This window comes from Adiantum capillus-veneris, chromosome 27, assembly GCF_014529385.1.
Source record: "Adiantum capillus-veneris isolate H3 chromosome 27, ASM1452938v2, whole genome shotgun sequence".
Taxonomy (NCBI): Eukaryota; Viridiplantae; Streptophyta; class Polypodiopsida; order Polypodiales; family Pteridaceae; genus Adiantum; species Adiantum capillus-veneris.
This window is the reverse complement of record NC_140957.1, coordinates 126,609,167-126,626,582: the sequence shown is the minus strand read 5'-3', so window position 1 is coordinate 126,626,582 and position 17,416 is coordinate 126,609,167. Positions and strand designations below refer to the sequence as shown.

Below are 17,416 nucleotides of genomic sequence, written 5' to 3'. Positions count from 1 at the left end.
TGCACTTAGCGGCTGGCCAATCGACGTGTGGTGGGAAAAAGGAACCTTGGTGTGAGCGCAAGGCCGCCAAGGGGTGCGCCCGCAGAAAGGAGTAGAACTCAGGTGAAGAGAAGATCCTTCTCAACGCGATTTACAAGCGAAAGAAAACCTCAAGAACCCCAAGAACCCAAGACCCTCAAGACTCAAGAACCTCAAGAAGCTCAAGAACCCAAGATTCTCACGAATCAAGGAGCCCAAGAACCACAAGAACCCACGACTTCAGTGGATGGTCATCACTCGAAGCGGAATGGATACTTCGCTTGGAGGTGATGAGCATGAGAGAGGCGAAGAAGAATTTTCCCCACCGGGAGGTTTTTCGACCCTCCCCCTTCACCATCTACGACAAGGATTGCACTAACTCCTATGGAGGCTTTCGACAAGAGGATGATGGACAAGCAGTTAGAAAGCGAAGAAAGAATAGCAGCCATAGAGCGCAAATACCAAGAAAGAATGGCGACCATAGTGCATGAGAGCGAGCAAGCACGCTTGGAAGCCAAAGAAAGAGAAGCAAGTTTTGATCGAGAGAACAAAGCAAGACAAGCAGAATTTGATCGCGAGAACAAAGCCCTCAAAGAAAAGAGCGACCAACACAACAAAGAGTTCTGGCGACTCTATTCTCAAGTTCTGACACAAATGCAAGAGATTTGGGGAAAGGAGACCCTCTCAGTCTCTTCTTCTCCAAAGCATGATACACAGGATTTGCATGATTGTGTGAAGCATGATGATGGTTTGAATGACAATGATTTGCATGATGGTTTGGTTGACAATGATTGGCATGATGATTTGCATGATCAAGATGTGATTTCTCACAAGCATGATGATTTGCATGATCAAGATGTGCTTTCTCACAAGCATGATAAGTTGCATGAAGATGATGTGATTGTTCACAAGGATGATGTGTTAGTGGATGATTTTTCTAGCGAAGCTAACCTCGTTGTAGATTCGATCAATCACGAAGAATCGATCTTGGCTTTCGAGTTCAGATCCAAAGAACCCCACAAGACGATTCGATCATTCAGGAAGAACCGATCTTGGCTCTCGAGCCTAGGTCCAAAGAACCCTCACAGGAAGTATTATGTGTTCGCACGATTGATACACACGCATTGTTCTGGTGTTTCATTCGTGATCGTTTCTTGTATTTTAGTCAGCGTCTTTATGTGATCCCTTTTATTAGGCATGACATATTGTACGTTGAGCACGTTTCACTCATGGATGAGCGCGAATATATGCGGATTTTTTATGAAAAGCTGAAAAGTATGTATGTACGGAAGTCACATTCCATGTCTCTTCCTTGGCATGACACATTCGTAGAAAGAGCACATGAAAGTATGAGCACCAAGCATGGGCATTTCCGTTGTGAATCGCCACAATTGATTGCTCTAGATCATAAGAGAACGATTCGATCTCATTGTTTCCATGTGTGTGGTGAACGGTTTGGCACTCCGTCTATTTGTTCATCTACATTGCATGCACAGTCTTTTAGGAAGACGAAATTTTTTCCAGTCACTTTACATGGAATAGGTATGTTCATGGTTTTGTGTTGGAAATGGTTTCAGGAATTTTCAGCCATGGAGATTCTTGAAGAAGAAAGAAGCTCGACTCTCGACGAAGTTGAAGCATCGAAGAAGTCACAAGAGACTTTGTGTCGCTTTCGGTGCGGCCCAAAGAAGCAAGCATTGCAGACCTTTATGAAGTTCAAGTACCGCACGATCCACATATCGGAGTGGACCGGCGAAGAGTCCCTTCCAAGATTCCGGATGCTATTGGCGATCTCCCTCGACGCCATACAACTCGGTACGAGTACCTCACTTTTAAAAGGAGGGGATGTCACGTGACACATCCAGCCCTATGTGTCCGTGGACAAGCTACAACATGATCAGGGTTCAGTCAGTCCATTCAGTCTAGATTTAGAAGTGATCTGGCACTTTTGTGAGTCTATTCGTAGACCGTGCATGCCCAGTCACTTAATGTAGATGCATATCCTCTGGTTGCACACAACATGATTATCAGTATTCCCATCAGAATCCATTAGAATCAGTTAAGGGAATTTTCCAGTGATTTTAGCCTATTTTCTCTATTTTTGGTATTTTTCACTTATTAATTTAAGTGACTTCCCAACAAAAGTAGGTAGGGAAATTTTGCTAAGAAAATATATAAGCAAACCCAAGTTAGCACTAAATGGCAGAAGAGGCAGCAGGAGCTTCCCGCTCAACAGGCAACTTCTCAGCAGTACCCCCCCAACACCCCTAGCGTTTTCTAGCGCTAGGCCAACCCCCCTTCCCTGCCGTTTCTCCTCACTTGCAGCCGTCGCCAGAAGTCAGCGTCCTTAGCGTTTTTGTACACCTACAGAAGCCCAATCCTCAGCGTTTTGGTCGCCAGCAAGGTCAGCCCATTAGCGTTTTTGACCCTAGCGTTTTCAGCCATAAAATGCAGCAGCAGATCTGCAATTTCAGCGTTTTTGGATCAGCAATTTCAGCATTGAAAAACGCAGATTTTTCAGCAGATGAATCGCACCAGATCAGCCCTAATTTGGTTGCAGAAGTTCCCCCAATTTCAGCCATTGAAAATGCAGCCAAAACAGTCATTTTCAGCCACCGAAACAGTCCCGAAATTCAGCAGTTAGAAGATCTCAGATTTCAGTCATCAAGTCGTCGTCATCATCACCGTTGTCGTCATCGGCATAGTCCCAGATTGCATCAGTCCATTGCGTCGTGATTGTACCACTTTGTGCAAGCATTAAGTAGACCACTCTCGCCGAAAAGAGTGGGGCCTTCGAAGGAGGGTTTTACAACGTCTCTGGTGTCGTATATCTCTTCTCTCTCTATCTCTCAATCTCATACACTTGCACGCACATTGTCCATTTACTTTGTTCGTGATCATAGCACTTTCCATTAAGAACGGAAGGCTCTCCCTTCCACAACAACTAAAAGGAACCTTGAGCACAGTTCGGAGCACTCATCTTGAGCAAAGCGCAAACAATCATTCCGCTGCACCTAACAGCTAGCCTCAATCTCTACATGATGTGATGATGTGATGATGTGCGCATCTCTGACCAATAGCACATCATATCCCATAGAATAAAAGAGTGCCCATATAGGCGAGTCTGATCACATATCCATCCTTTGTTAGTTGGAGAAGATGCCTCTATAGAAATCCATCTTCGTGCCCAACTCTTATACTGGCTGTATCCATGTGCTTTTGGTATCTAGTTCAATCAATTCCTAACGTATAAGTTTAGTGATCTCTGTCCATGTAAGAGAAAGGGAGGGTGCATCCAAGGAGTACTGGAATGGGGACAGTCTATCCATGCTGAAGCCATGTGGCTGAAACCATGATGTCATCTACCCATACCAGCATGCTGTGTCCCCCTGTAGCGCTAGCTGTTGGGATGACTCAAGGGCTAACTGAGCATATCTATCTCTGGGGAGGTTCCTTAAATGATGCATGAAGTGTTAGGTGCAGCGGAATGAATTGTTTGCGCTTTGCTCAAGATGAGTGCTCCGAACTGTGCTCAAGGTTCCTTTTGTTCTTATGGAAGGTAGAGCCTTCTGTTCTTAGTGAGAGAATGCTATGATCACAAACAAAGTGAATGGACACTGTGCGTGCAAGTGTATGAGACTGAGAGATAGAGAGACAAGAGAGATACGACACCAGAGATGTTATAAAACCCTCCTCCGAAGGCCCCACTCTCGTCGGCGAGAGTGGTCTACTTATGATTTCACAATCTGGTACAAATGGTATGCATGGGACTGATGCAAGTCTAGGCTATGTGGACGATGACGACGGTGATGACGAAGTTGACCTAAGGGCTGAAATCTGCAATCTTTCTACTGCTGTCCAAAAACGCTATGGGCTGAAAAATGCTAATCTTCTATCTGCTGAATTCTGACTCTATGTCGGTGACAATGTCAATGACGACGATGTGACGACGACGCGCTGAAAACGCAGATGCTGAAATCTGCGTTTTCTGGGCTGAAACTGTTAACCTTGCGGAAACTGACCGTGTGGCGAGGAACTGCTGCGGGAAGGTGAGATCTGCGAGGTTCGGGACTCGATCTGTGATGTCTAACTGCTGAAAACTGAAAACGCTGATGGTACTTGACTTTCCGTCGCGATGATCTGCAAAAACGCCGAGGTGGTGTTGCAAATCAAAAACGCTAGTGGCTGAAATTGGTGTTTCTGTCGCGGTGATTCTGCAAATGCAAAAACACTAGGCTGATCTACTGTAGTCTTGTCGCCAGGGATCTGCAAGAGCAAAACGCTGGCTGATTTGCGGTGGTCTTGTCCAAAATCGCTAGCCAAGCTGTTGTCAAGCAAAAACGCTAGGTCTCTTGGGGGGGTTCTGCTGAGAAGGTGCTTGTTGAGCAATTGATCCTGCTGCCTCTTCTGCCATTTAGTGCTAACTTGGGTTTGCTTATATATTTTCTTAGCAAAATTGCCCTACCTACTTTTGTTGGAAAGTCACTTAAAAATAATAAGTGAAAAATGTCAAAAATAGGGAAAATAGGCTAAATGCACTGGAAAATTTTCCTAACTGATTCTAATGGATTCTGGTGATCATGCTGTGTGCAACCAGAGGATATGCATCTATACCAAGTGACTGGGCATGCACGGTCTACGAATAGACTCTCAAAAGTGCCAGATCACTTCTAATCTAGATTGACTGGACTGACTGAACCCTTGTTGTTTTGTAGCTTGTCCACGGACACGTAGGGTTGGATGTGTCACGTCACATGAAGAAAACTGATTTAGTAAGGGTGTCACAAGACGGGCACCACGTGCCAATGGAGAAGAATAGATTGAAAATACTTTTAGTACTTCAATAACAACTAAACTGAAAGAGAGAGAGCACACGCGATACGGAGTGGCGGAATTCCACCCCAGAGAGTATTGGCCCCAAACCTTGGCGTCCTCTTCGGTATTTCTTTATATTGCATCAACACAGTACAAGCTAGTACTCCAGACTTTGCACCTCTTCCAGAAAGCATGCCAGAGAATGAGCCCTTGGCCTCATATTTAAAGGCCCTAGGCCCCAAAAGCAGTTTACATGAAAATCCTTCAAACTCAAAAGCATGTGGCCCAAAAGTAATGCCCAAAAAACTATCTGTGTTATTTACGAAAATCCATATAACTGCCACGTCAGCAGCGCAAATCGTGGAAATCCGTACAGGCTGCCACATCAGCATGTCAACGTAATTTCAGGGTTGTCCGTACAACTGTCACGTCAGCAGTCCACGCGTGTGTGTGTGGGTCTTGCTTTATTTTAATGCCTTTATGTATAGTGGGCCCCATCGAACAGGGTCCCATAAGTTGGTAGGACTTCTTCTTCTGCTGTTGCTTGTTCTTTTTAGGGTGTAGGCCCCTCGGCTGTGATCTGAAGGTTGGCTCTGCTCTTCAGTGACTTGACATGTCAACAGTTTGTGACAAAGGGCCTCAACTACGAGGGGGGGGGGGGGGGGCAGCTAGCTCGGCTCGAATAATCTCATGTGGCACTGAGGCCTTAGCCCGAATCAGATGAGAGATCATAGAGACTAGAGGCCTCTCCATACATCTCCATCCATCAATGCTACCAGATCTTCCATGGTGGTCCACTGAGGGTCCCCAAATCTGAGCCCCATAAAGCATAGCTGAAGTCACTAGAGTGTCAAAAAGCCACATCTTTGTTAAAGAGATCATAGAGACTAGAGGCCTCTCCATACATCTCCATCCATTAGTGCTACCAAATCTTCCATGGTGGTCCATTGAGGGTCCCCAAATATGAGCCCCATAAAGCATAGCTGAAGCCACTAGAGTGTCAAAAAGCCACATCTTTGTTCAAGGTTCCCGAAACTGAACTTGGGAACACATCTTCTCCAATCCTCCCAAGGCTCCATAAGCTCTCGTTAATCTAGTCTTTGCGGCTCTCCTCAATGAAAACACCGGTCCACTGAAGACTACCCCAAGATATCTATGCATTTGTTACTCCACCGTCTCTTGGCGTATTGATGGGTTCTATGTCGACGACGACGAGGTACTGATGGGTTCTATGTCGACGACAATGACGATGACGACGAGGTACTCAGGGGTTCTGTGTCGACGACGACGACGACAATGTACTAAGGGGTATTGAGAGTCCTTATGCTGAGCTAGGCAGGGGCCAAGCCAGAACACAAGGGGTACTAGATGCTGGGGTACTATGTCGACGACGATGACGAGGCTATGGCTGAATGATGAAAGGGCTAGCGATGTCGATTGCTAGGATCTGCAACCATGAAGAGGTTAGGGATGAATGCTATCTTTGAGGACGACGATGGGCTGAAATTTGCTGGCTGTTCTGGCTGAAAACGCTGGGGAGAAAACGCCAAGGCTAGATGGTGTTGCAGGTGCTGCTTGGTACTTTTGCTACCGTGGGTCTTCTGCCTTCCACTAGCGCCCATAGGCTGCCTTTATAGGCGCTGAAAGCTGTGTTGAGCAAGGTCAAATCAGCCCCCACGATCAAGAAGTTGAAAGGTCATAAATTAATTATGCAAGCAAAGAGGTGGTTCACATACAATAAATTATCTACATGCTAAAATGTGGTACTGTGCAAGAGAGGGTATGCAACTATGACCTGCTTGATCATGCACGTCCTTCTAGAGGCTCACAAAGTGCCAAGCTAGGTCCTAAGCTAAGACTCATGCTAGACTGTAGTGGAAGCATGTCCACATGGCGCAAGTGTAGCGCGCACATTACCACAGCTAAGTGAGTGCTAGTTGATCCACTTTCCAAAGCTGAGTTGATGAAGACCATTGCTAGACGCAACGTTGGTATCGATCCTTCACTGAAACACCAGCTACCTTTGCCTTTGTCATCAAAACATTGCCCTGAGGGCTTCTCCATGCCATGCGTTTCAAAACGCTAGGAACAAGAGACTCTACCCGGAACCCTGCTGCCTTTGCTGATGGCCTGGGTTTCAAAATGCCGCTCAGACAAGCTACTCTCAATCTCGCTGCACCAATAGAATCTCAAAATGCTATGGCTGTAGGAGGCTCAGCCGAGTGTTTCAAAACGCTAGGCACATAGCAACCCCCCCCCCCCCCCCCCAGGTTGGACAGTATCTTAAAACGCACAGGATAGAGGCAGAAAACGTTGCAAGCCTGCAGCGAAAAATACCAACAAACCGGTCCTCGCAAGGCTTTCCCCCTCTCCATGCATCTCTTCAAGCGCTAATTCCAGAGAGCCAAGAATGCCAAGGACCTTCGTCTTTCGTCTTCATGCCACCGTTCTCCCACGCACAATCAAGGAGCATCTCTTCAAGCGCTAATTCCAGAGAGCCAAGAATGCCAAGGACCTTCGTCTTTCGTCTTCATGCCACCGTTCTCCCACGCACAATCAAGGAGCTCCATGCTCTGATCTCTAAAAACCTAACCTAACCTAGCCCGCGGTTTGCAGAGACGATGACGTGGCATTGTACGGACTCTTGCGTTTTACGGGCGAACCCAGAGGGTGCCAGATTTTTTACAAGTTTCTTTTGGAAGGGTATGAGATGCTTTTGGGGGCTGAGGGCCTTTAAAAATGTGTAGAGGTGTTACTCTCTGGCATTCTACCTTACGAAGAAGCAAAGCAGTGCCCCTAGAACCTTTAACCAATTGAAGCATTATAAAGAAATACCAAAAGGGCGCTAGGGTTCGGGGCCAATGTAGTTTGGGAGTGGAACTTCATCACTCCGTGTGTTGCATGGATTCTCTCTCTCTCTCTCTCTCTCTCTCTCTCTCTCTCTCTCTCTCTCTATATATATATATATATATATATATATATATATATATATATATATATATATATATATATAGATACACACACACACACACACACACACACACACACACATATATATATATATATATATAGATATAGATACACACACACACACACATATATATATATATATCTATATATATCTATATATATATATATATATATATCTATATATCTATATATATATATATATCTATATATATATATATATATATATATATATATATATATATATATATATATATGTGTGTGTGTGTGTGTGTGTGTGTGTGTGTGTATATATATATAGACATATATACATACATACATGTATACATGTATATATATATATATATATATATATATGTATGTATGTATGTATGTATGTATGTATATATATATGTATATACAACAAAGTGTCCCCGAATTGAAGATGGGTACGATGTGTATATATATATTGTACCCATGTTCAATTCGGGGACACTTTGTTGTGGCTTTCCATTGAGAAGGTACCACTCTAACCTCAGATTTTGTTTCAATTCCTTCTATAAAAGATGGCAAAGTCTGTAGAGAGTGTGGCTTGCTCTCTTCAGATGCTACAGACCCGGAATCCCCCATATTGTGATTGTATATCTCCTTGGAAAAAAACCAAAGACGTCGTAAAACCCTCCTCCGAAGGCCCCACTCTCGATGGCGAGAGTGGTCTACTATTGATTGCACAATCTGATACAATGGCCGATGCGATTATCTAAATGCTTGCTATGTCGATGTCGACGGTGTGGACGACGAGGACGGAACTATGGCTGAAAACTGAATGCTTCGAATCACTGATTTGCTGTTGAAAAATCGCTGTCCTTATGGTGCTTAAAGCATAGTAACAGGGAACAGGCGGAACGGGGCCCTCCCGTTCCCGGAACGCGTTCCCAAGCCCGGCGCCTCCTTGAAACGGGAACAGGACCGGAACGCCGTTCCCTTCCCAGGCATAACCGGAATGGCAGCCGGAACGGGGCCCGGAACGGCAAATCCGGAACACCAAAATTTAGAAAAATGACAGTTTGGGGCAGTTTTTTTGAACTTTTGGGGGGGTGTTATTTCCATCCTCTCCTATGTAAGGAAGGGATTTAAACCCTCTCTCTCTCAAGCTCTCTACCTCACTCTCTCCCTCAAAGCTCTCTCTCCCTCTCCCTCTCCCTCTCCCTCTCCCTTTCCCTCAAGGCTACCGTTCCGGCCTCTGTTCCCGTTCCGCCACCCTAAGGGACTCCCGTTCCGGAAACGTCCCGGAGCCCCCCGTTCCCGTTCCCCATTCCTGTTCCGTGTAACTATGGCTTAAAGGCTGCCCTAAATCGTTGTATTGCTGTTGGCTGCGTTTGTTGCTGAAAAACGCTGTTTCAAAACGTTGGCTGATGCTGTTCAAAAACGCTGGCAGAATTGCTCCTGGAAGCGCCTAGGGCAGGCTGAATTCGCTGATGCAAAAACGCTGGTATGGCTGAAAAACGCCAGGCTGAATTGATGTGCAAAAGCTTCTTCTTACTGAATTTCGCCAAGGCAAAGGTGAGGGTCGTCTTGCTGAGAAGGGTCTCGAGAGGGCTTGCTGCACTTGAGTGCATGATGCTCTCCTTCTTCTTCTGCCAGAAAGTGCTAGCTTTGGTTTGCTTATATATTTTCTTAGCAAAATTGCCCTACCTAGTTCCCAACAAAAGTCACTTAATAAATAAGTGAACAATGTCAAAAATAGGGAAAATAGGTTTAATGCATTGGAAAATTCCCCTAATGGATTCTGATGGGAATGTTGATGATCATGTTGTGTGTAACCGGAGGATACGCATCTAATCTAAGTGACTAGTCATGCACGGTCTGCGAACAGACTCACAAAAGTGCCAGATCACTTCCTATTCTAGACCGACTTGACTGAACTGAACCCTGGTCATGCTGTAGCTTGTCCACGGACACATAGGGTTGGATGTCACATGACATCCCCTCCTTTTTAAAGTGAGGTACTTGTACCGAACCGTATGGCGTCGAGGGGGATCGCCAATAATATCCGGAATCCTGGAAGGGACTCTTCGCCGGCCCACTCTGATGTGTGGGTCTTGCGATACTTGAACTTCATAAAGGTCTGCAACGCTTGCTTCTTTGGGCCGTGCCGAAAGCAACACAAAGTCTTATGTGGCTCCTTCGATGCTTCAACTTCATCTAGAGTCATGCTTCTTTCTTCTTCAAGAATCTCCATGGCTGAAAATTCCTGAAACCACTTCCAACACAAAAACATGAACATACCTATTCCATGCAAAGCGACTGGAAAAAATCTCGTCTTCCTTAAAGACTGTGCATGCAATGTAGATGAACAAAGAGACGGAGTGCTAAACCGTTCACCACACACGCAAACAATGAGATCGACTCTTGTCTTGCTGATCTAAATCAATTAACTGTGGCAAAACACAATGGAAATGCCCATGCTTGGTGCTCATACTTTCTTTGCTCTTTCTATGACTGTGTCGTGCCAAGGAAGAGACATGAAATGTGACTTCCTTGAATGCATACTTTTCAGCTTTTCATGAATAATCCGTATATTTCTGTGCTCATTCATGAGTGATATGTGCTCAACATACAATATGTCATGCCTAGGAAAATGGATCACATAAAGACGCTGGTTAAAATACAGGAAATGATCACGAATGAAACACTCGATCAATGCGTGCTGACGAATCATTCGAACACATAGTACTTCCTGTAAGGGTTCTTTGGACCTAGGCTCGAGAGCCAAGATCGGTTCTTCTGGATTGGTCGAATCTTCCTGTGTGGGTTCTTTGGACCTCGACTCGAGAGCCAAGATCGGTTCTTCGTGATTGATCGAATCTGCAATGAGGTTAGCTTCACTATAGAAAGTATCAACTAACACAAGGAAAAAAAATAAATTCTTGTGATTCTTGTGGTATTTCCTTGAGTAATACAGAACATTGCCAAAGCTCTGATACCAATGTAAGGTGCAGCGGAATGAATGTTGAACTTTGCTCAAGATGAGTGCTCCGAACTGTGCTCAAGGTTCCTTTTGTTCTTATGGAAGGGAGAGCCTTCCGTTCTTAATGAGAGAGTGCAATGATCACAAACAAAGCGAATGGACACTGTGCGTGAAGGTGCATGAGACTGAGAGATAGAGAGAGAAGAGAATACGGCACCAGAGATGTTGTCAAACCCTCCTCCAAGTGCCCCACTCTCTATGGAGAGAGCGGTCTACTTATGATTGCACAAATCTCGACAATGCTTGGACTTGCTGACGATGTCGACGACGATGAGGACGACGATGAGACGGGCTGAAATCTGAAAATGCTAAGAGCTGAAATCTGTAAATCTTTATCGCCTGAATTCTGACTCTATGTTGATGATGATGTCGATGACGATGATGCGACGACGACGCGCTGAAAACACAGATGCTGAAATCTGCGTTTTCCGGGCTGAATCTGTAAACCTTGCGGAATCTGACCATGCGGCGAGGATCTGCTGCGGGAAGGTGAGATCTGCGAGGTTTGGGACTTGTTCTGCGATGTCTAAAGGCTGAAAACTGAAGACGCTGATGCTTCTTGGTGTTCCGTCGCGGTGAATTTGCAAAACGCCGTGGCTGATGTGCAAACCAAAAACGCTAGGGCTGAATCTGTTGTCGACGAATGTCCTGCAAATGCAAAACGCTAGGCTGATCTGCTGTGTTCGTGATGACGCCGACTGATCTGCTGTGCACAAATCGCCAAGGCTGGTCTTGTAGATGAAAAACGCTAGGCTTGTCTTGCTGATGCAGAAAACGCTAGGCCTCTTGGGTTCTGCTGAAAAGTTGCCTGTTGAGCGAGTGCTCCTGCTGCCTCTTCTGCCAAATAGTGCTAACTCTGGTTTGCTTATATACAAACTTAGCAAAATTGCCCTACCTACTTTCCAACAAAAGTCATTTATTATTTATATATACATATACATATATATATATATATACACATATATATATATATATATATATATATATATACACACACACATATATATATATATATATATATATATATATATATATATATATATATATATATATATATATATATATAGAGAGAGAGAGAGAGAGAGAGCAATTTAGCTTGCATCAACAACTGATTACCTTTCTATAGATGTACACACATGTATGCTGCTCCCCCTTCTACCTTATCATAACTTGCTGCATTGAACTTGTTCTACCTTATCGTAACTTGTTATATTGAACTTCCATTGTGGTATTATGAAAACCTGAATCCACATTTTGCATGGAATAATATTGCTTACATTCTTGGCTCAATTTTTGCATGAGCAGGCAGAGCATGTTTTCAGGGAAGAGAATGTTGTGGCGGCCTATGAGCTCCTGGAACAACACTGCCAGCTTGTTATCAAAGGCGTTAGTGCCATAAAATCACACAAGTGAGTCCCCCTACCCTACCCCCATAACAAAAGGATAAAGAAAAGCAGAGGGGGAAAGCGCATGTCTACATGGTTGCAAGCACACATAGTCGCACACAAAGAACTTCTCATTTGCTTACTAAAGAACAATGTGCTTATGTTGTCTCATATGTGTTTGTGTGCGTGTGTGTGTACATGTCCCCGGGTGTGTTTGGTGGTGGTTTTAGGTGGGGGGGGGGGGGATTTGTGCAGGGTGTAGCTTATATGTATTACTCCCAAGCTGCTCTAATAGGTGACATTAATTGGATTCATCATGGGCGATTTCCCAGGTGGAAAGATGCTTGAATAGTGTCCTAAGGTTGAGGGTTCAAGCATGGTTGAGTCTTTCGGATAGATACATGCCTTGGAGAAAGTGTGGTGTCTGTGAGCACCAAGTGGGTGCGTGTGTGCTCTCCAGGCTAATAGGAAAACAACTGATGCTTCAAAACAGATTATTGGACCTGGTAACTCCTGGTTTTAAGCAATAAGTTTCAATTACAGGGAATGTTCTTTGGAGCTGAAGGAAGCAATTGCCAGCTTGATATATGCAGCACCAAGGTGCGGTGATCTTCAAGAGTTGCAGAAGGTTCGTGATATTTTTATATCCAGATATGGAGCGGACTACATTGCTGCTATTTTGGAGCTGCGGCCAGAATGTGCTGTTAATATGCAGGTTGTCTTTTAGTACTAAACTTCTGCCATCATGTATATAATTCAGTGCAAAGACAATTCAGTGGCTTGTTTAATCCTCTGAAAAATGCGTTGTCTTTTGATGTAGTAGTTCGCGCAATTTTCATTTTCCCTCCCCTTTGTTGGAATGACATAAGTTAGAAATTTCCTGCTATCCCCATTTCTTTAATCTGGGTTTGGAAAGCCGCACCTTTATGCACCTAGAGAAAGTCACAAATTTGTTTTGTGTGGATGTTGCAGATTATTCAGAAACTCTCATCGCGTCCTCCTAACTCTGACGTAAGGTTGAATCTACTCAAAGAAATTGCTTTGGAGTACAACATTAATTGGAGCTATCAAAGAGCAGTTGCAGCAAGCTTCAAAAATGCCGAAGCATCTGTAAGTTAAATGTCCTTTTGCCTATCACAGAACTTGACTTTTTTATTCTTGTGGGGCCTTTGGGTTTAAAGATAGAGCATATTCTATGTTACCTTACTTCAAAATAATGTTGTAGTGTTTCAGTGGGTCCTTCACATAGCATTGATAGAGCATATTCCTGTGAATTAGCACACTCCAAATGATTGTCTGTTGTTAGTGTTCTGCTATAATTTGATATTCCTACTGAAGTAACTTGGACTCCATGTAGATATAAAATAGACATGCCAAGATTATCACAAGCTTATGCAGTAGTTTATGATCTCAAATTGTACATTGAACTTGCCACTCTCTTTATCAAGTCTTCCTGGTATGATGCACAGTGCTTAAATATTTGTGTGGTGATGGGTGGACAGGGCCTCCTCTTAACAATATGTATTTCTGAATGGCGTATTCTTATGCAGGAGAAGTCAAATGTTTCTCTTACTGGAAATGTGGCCTCAAAGCAGGGTCTTACTGATGATGCGCTACCGTCAGTTTCTATTGATGCAAAATCAAAGGAGTCAGCTGCAAGCTTGCCAGCTCAAACTGCTACACCAGTAAAAGCAAGTATTGTTAAGTCTGAGGCATCGGAGTCTGTAAAAAAAAACCAACCTTTGGATGTATCTGGAAACTCCACCAATAAGCCTAGAGAGAAGGGCCAAGCAAGCTTTGTTGCGACACACAACGTTGTACCTGTAAGTGTTCATGAAAATAGCTCCAGAGAGAGACATCTCATGGGTGCAAACAAGGGCTCGTCTAAAGGCTCTCCCACAACAGTTGACACGCCTATGAATCAGGATATATCAAAGGGAAATACAAGCTTTACGCCTCATAATTCTTCCTCTTCAACAATTCGCCAAGCTGAGCCTAGGAACAAAGAATTTGTGGATATGGATCATATTTCACCTGTAGACATGCAAAAACAGAGCTCGTCGTCTGTCATGCATCAAGATTCTTCAAGTTTATGGGCTCGTTATGGAGATCATTTTACAAGCTCAAAGGAAGTCCTGGATGTGGGTGCCCCACCTAAAGTGAAGCCCGTTTCTGTATTTCCAGGTCAGGAGTACACATCAGAAAGAGCAGCACTTGGTAACAGAGCATTGCCATCGAGGACAAAAGTAAGTCCAGTCCAATCATCTGACGCAAGCATGTCGGTGCCACCTAGGGAGCTGGATGGGCCCATGCGGCAAACGGTGTCAACACCAGCATTTTACGAGGCAAAGGTGTCCTCATCCAAGCCAGAACCTTATTCTACTGCAAATATTCAGGCTGATGGTATTGGAAAACCATTGGCAGCAAAAGGTCATCAGAACTTTGTCAAAGTGGACTCTATCAAAACAGACGAAGATTCCAGAGGCAAGAACCTCTCTCAGATCAAGTTTCAACCAAAGCAAGGTGTGGTTGATCCAGCTCCTAACAATATAGTTGATGCTCATGTAGAATCAATTTCACATCATCAATCCAAGGACTACAGAAATGCTCACCAACAACCTAAGAGCTTCCTTAAGGCATTGAACAAAGAAGAAGTAAAAAATTCTGGTAAAGATTATGCCGTACATCAAATGAATGGAACAGGCCACCAACGTGTGGTTGGCAGTGTCGAAATCCAAGAGAGGTCAGGAAGGGGGAATGAGGGAGTAAACAGGACTTTACCTTTTGTCCAAGGCAGAAATGAGCATGACAAGAACTCCTCAGAAAATAAAAAATGTTCTACAATTGCAGGGCCTAATACGAGGCATTCTATCCCACCGTCTGAGCTGAGGTCCATGAAGGTGGAAGTGGATGAAGAGTTGGCAGATTTGGAAATTGCTATTGCATCTGCATCCCGTGCTGCCGATAAAGCTATGGAAATGCTACGCACTTGCTCAATAAGGTCGAGGTCAGATAAAAAAGGTTTCCAACGGGAACGTAATTCCCAAATACGCACGAGTTATGGGGATGTTAATTTAGAAACAGGGGTTGAATCAAGGAAAGCTTTCCACAACACCTTGAACCAGCAGGACCATTTTGCTAGAGATAAGTTGTACACAGATACCACTGTGCAAGGGGACCTTGAGCACAAAGAGCCCTTCCAAGAACAGGAACCAGTGTCTTTGGATTCTGAGATGCCCCAGTTTGATGATAGTAGTGATGACTCAACTCCAGAGGAGCTGCCTCCCTTCAGCAAGAGCAGGCTGTCTCTTAGAAATGATCATGTTTGTGTAAACTCGAGAAAAGCATCGAACTTGACCACAAAGTCATCCGGAACTCCCTTTTGGACACAAGGTCAGAATGACCTTAGCAGAGAGAGCTTGCATGTTTTTACCCACAGAAACTTACAAAAAGGGACATTCCGTGATGGTGATTGCGCAGAGTCAGTCGATTCTTTCAGCCCACAAAGCTCATCTAGCTCTCATCAACACCCAAATTCAGATGTCTTCTATGATGTACAGCCTTCTTACAAGACTCAGATTAAGGATTATGAAGAGCCTGATAATGTGTGTGCATGGAGTGCAGTGCTCCAATCAAGAAAGAATGCTTACGCTGTAGATGATGAAAAGGTTTCAGGTCGGTCGCATGGTATTGGAAATAATAGGGTCTCCGACATGAAGATTGCGAATCAGAATGTTGAGAAGGGGGTGTTAAGGTGGCAGGGTTTATCAACAGGTGATGTTAGCAAGAAGATCCAGCAGCCCTCACAACCTTACAAGCAACACGAAGTAATGACTACTCAAAACAGTGGAGAAAAGTTTCAGGGAGTTAGCAGGAGGTCTGTGAGGTCTGTGGGTCGAACATAAACCAGATTGGAGTGGTTGATCTGCTAATCTTCCCAAGACCCTCTTATAGATGAGTTTCACATACACTAAAGGCTTTGAAGGCTTACAAACTAGAATTTTGAGACATGAACGATTCATATTCTGTTGTTTTTTGGCTAAAGATCAATGTCATATCATTAGGTGATAAGAGTGATCTTTATCTTATCCAATAATATTGGACTAGGTACCACCTTGCATTACTTGTAAATGATATATAGTTTTGTAAAAAATAATGGGTGGTTGTTTCTCTCTCTCTCTCTCTCTCTCTCTCTCTCTCTCTCTCTCTCTCTCTCTGGGGTGTTGATACCCATCCTGCTGCATGAAGATGACATTGTGCTCATTTCAGACTATCTAGAGGCGTTACAAAAACATCTAGATGCATTTCAGTTGTTTTGTGTGGATAGAGATCTCAGATTGAATTTTGTTGAAACCGAAATCATGATGTTTAACACTCCATAGCCACATGGAGTCTAGCATCTGCTGCCTCCTTCAAAGAAAATTGTGGTCAATTGACTCCCAAATACAGGTACGATCTAACATACACAACTGGCTGTGCTCTAGAAGCAACAATGCCGGTGACCTGATTAGCCAAGCTTGGGTAGCCTTGGGAGCACTTGAGAGACAGTGTGCAGATCTACAGTTTCAGAAGCCACACACGAAGCTATGGTTGTTTGATACATTGATAACTTCGACTCTCCTCTACGGAGCCCGGGGGGGGGGGGGGGGGGGGGGGGGGGGGGGGGGGGGGGGGCGCTAACCTTTATCATCAAAGGACTCCACTGGCAGAATGCGATGTGCTAGAGAGACCACTATGATGGATGGGAGCCTATGGGGATGCCTTTTGTGCTGATTGCACACATGATTTGGTGTAAGTCATCAGGACGGCCTGGATTGTGAGGGCTGAGATGGGGGTTTCCCCAATGGGCACCGAGGTGCTATTACAAGTTGTGACTTATCTACACGTTATGGGAGCTATCACAGCAATGATATCTCCGTTTTGCTCGCATCTCCTCTAATGAGTAGCTAGCAGGTGAGGCGGCGGTCAATGCTGGTATTCTCAGCCGCGCACATGGCTGGCCTTACATGGTTTGATACCACACTCTTTGATTGCCCTTTCCTCAATTTTAATCGCACAGACATGAAGTGGGTTATTCGGATGGAAACTATGAAATTGGTTCTAGAGTGGACATGGAACAAGCCTTGACAGCTATTGGGAAGGAAGATGCGAATCTTATTACACTATTTGAGATTGGAGATGGCAAGAAGATATCATGAGAGGACACTGCATATGCCAATGT

The 17,416-nt window shown here is 44.4% G+C and overlaps 1 protein-coding gene across 1 annotated transcript in view; it reads left to right on the top strand.

Moving 5' to 3' along the window:
• Positions 1-16,365, top strand: part of LOC147422727 (uncharacterized) — a 36,373-nt gene extending 20,008 nt beyond the window's left edge. The window contains exons 3-6 of the mRNA XM_086502909.1: positions 12,116-12,219; positions 12,739-12,910; positions 13,168-13,305; positions 13,746-16,365. Of these exons, the coding sequence (XP_086359035.1) occupies positions 12,116-12,219; positions 12,739-12,910; positions 13,168-13,305; positions 13,746-16,100 (2,769 nt within the window). The 3' untranslated portion in view covers positions 16,101-16,365. The remainder of the gene's footprint in view (positions 1-12,115; positions 12,220-12,738; positions 12,911-13,167; positions 13,306-13,745) is intronic.
• The last annotated feature ends 1,051 nt before the right edge of the window (positions 16,366-17,416 follow it).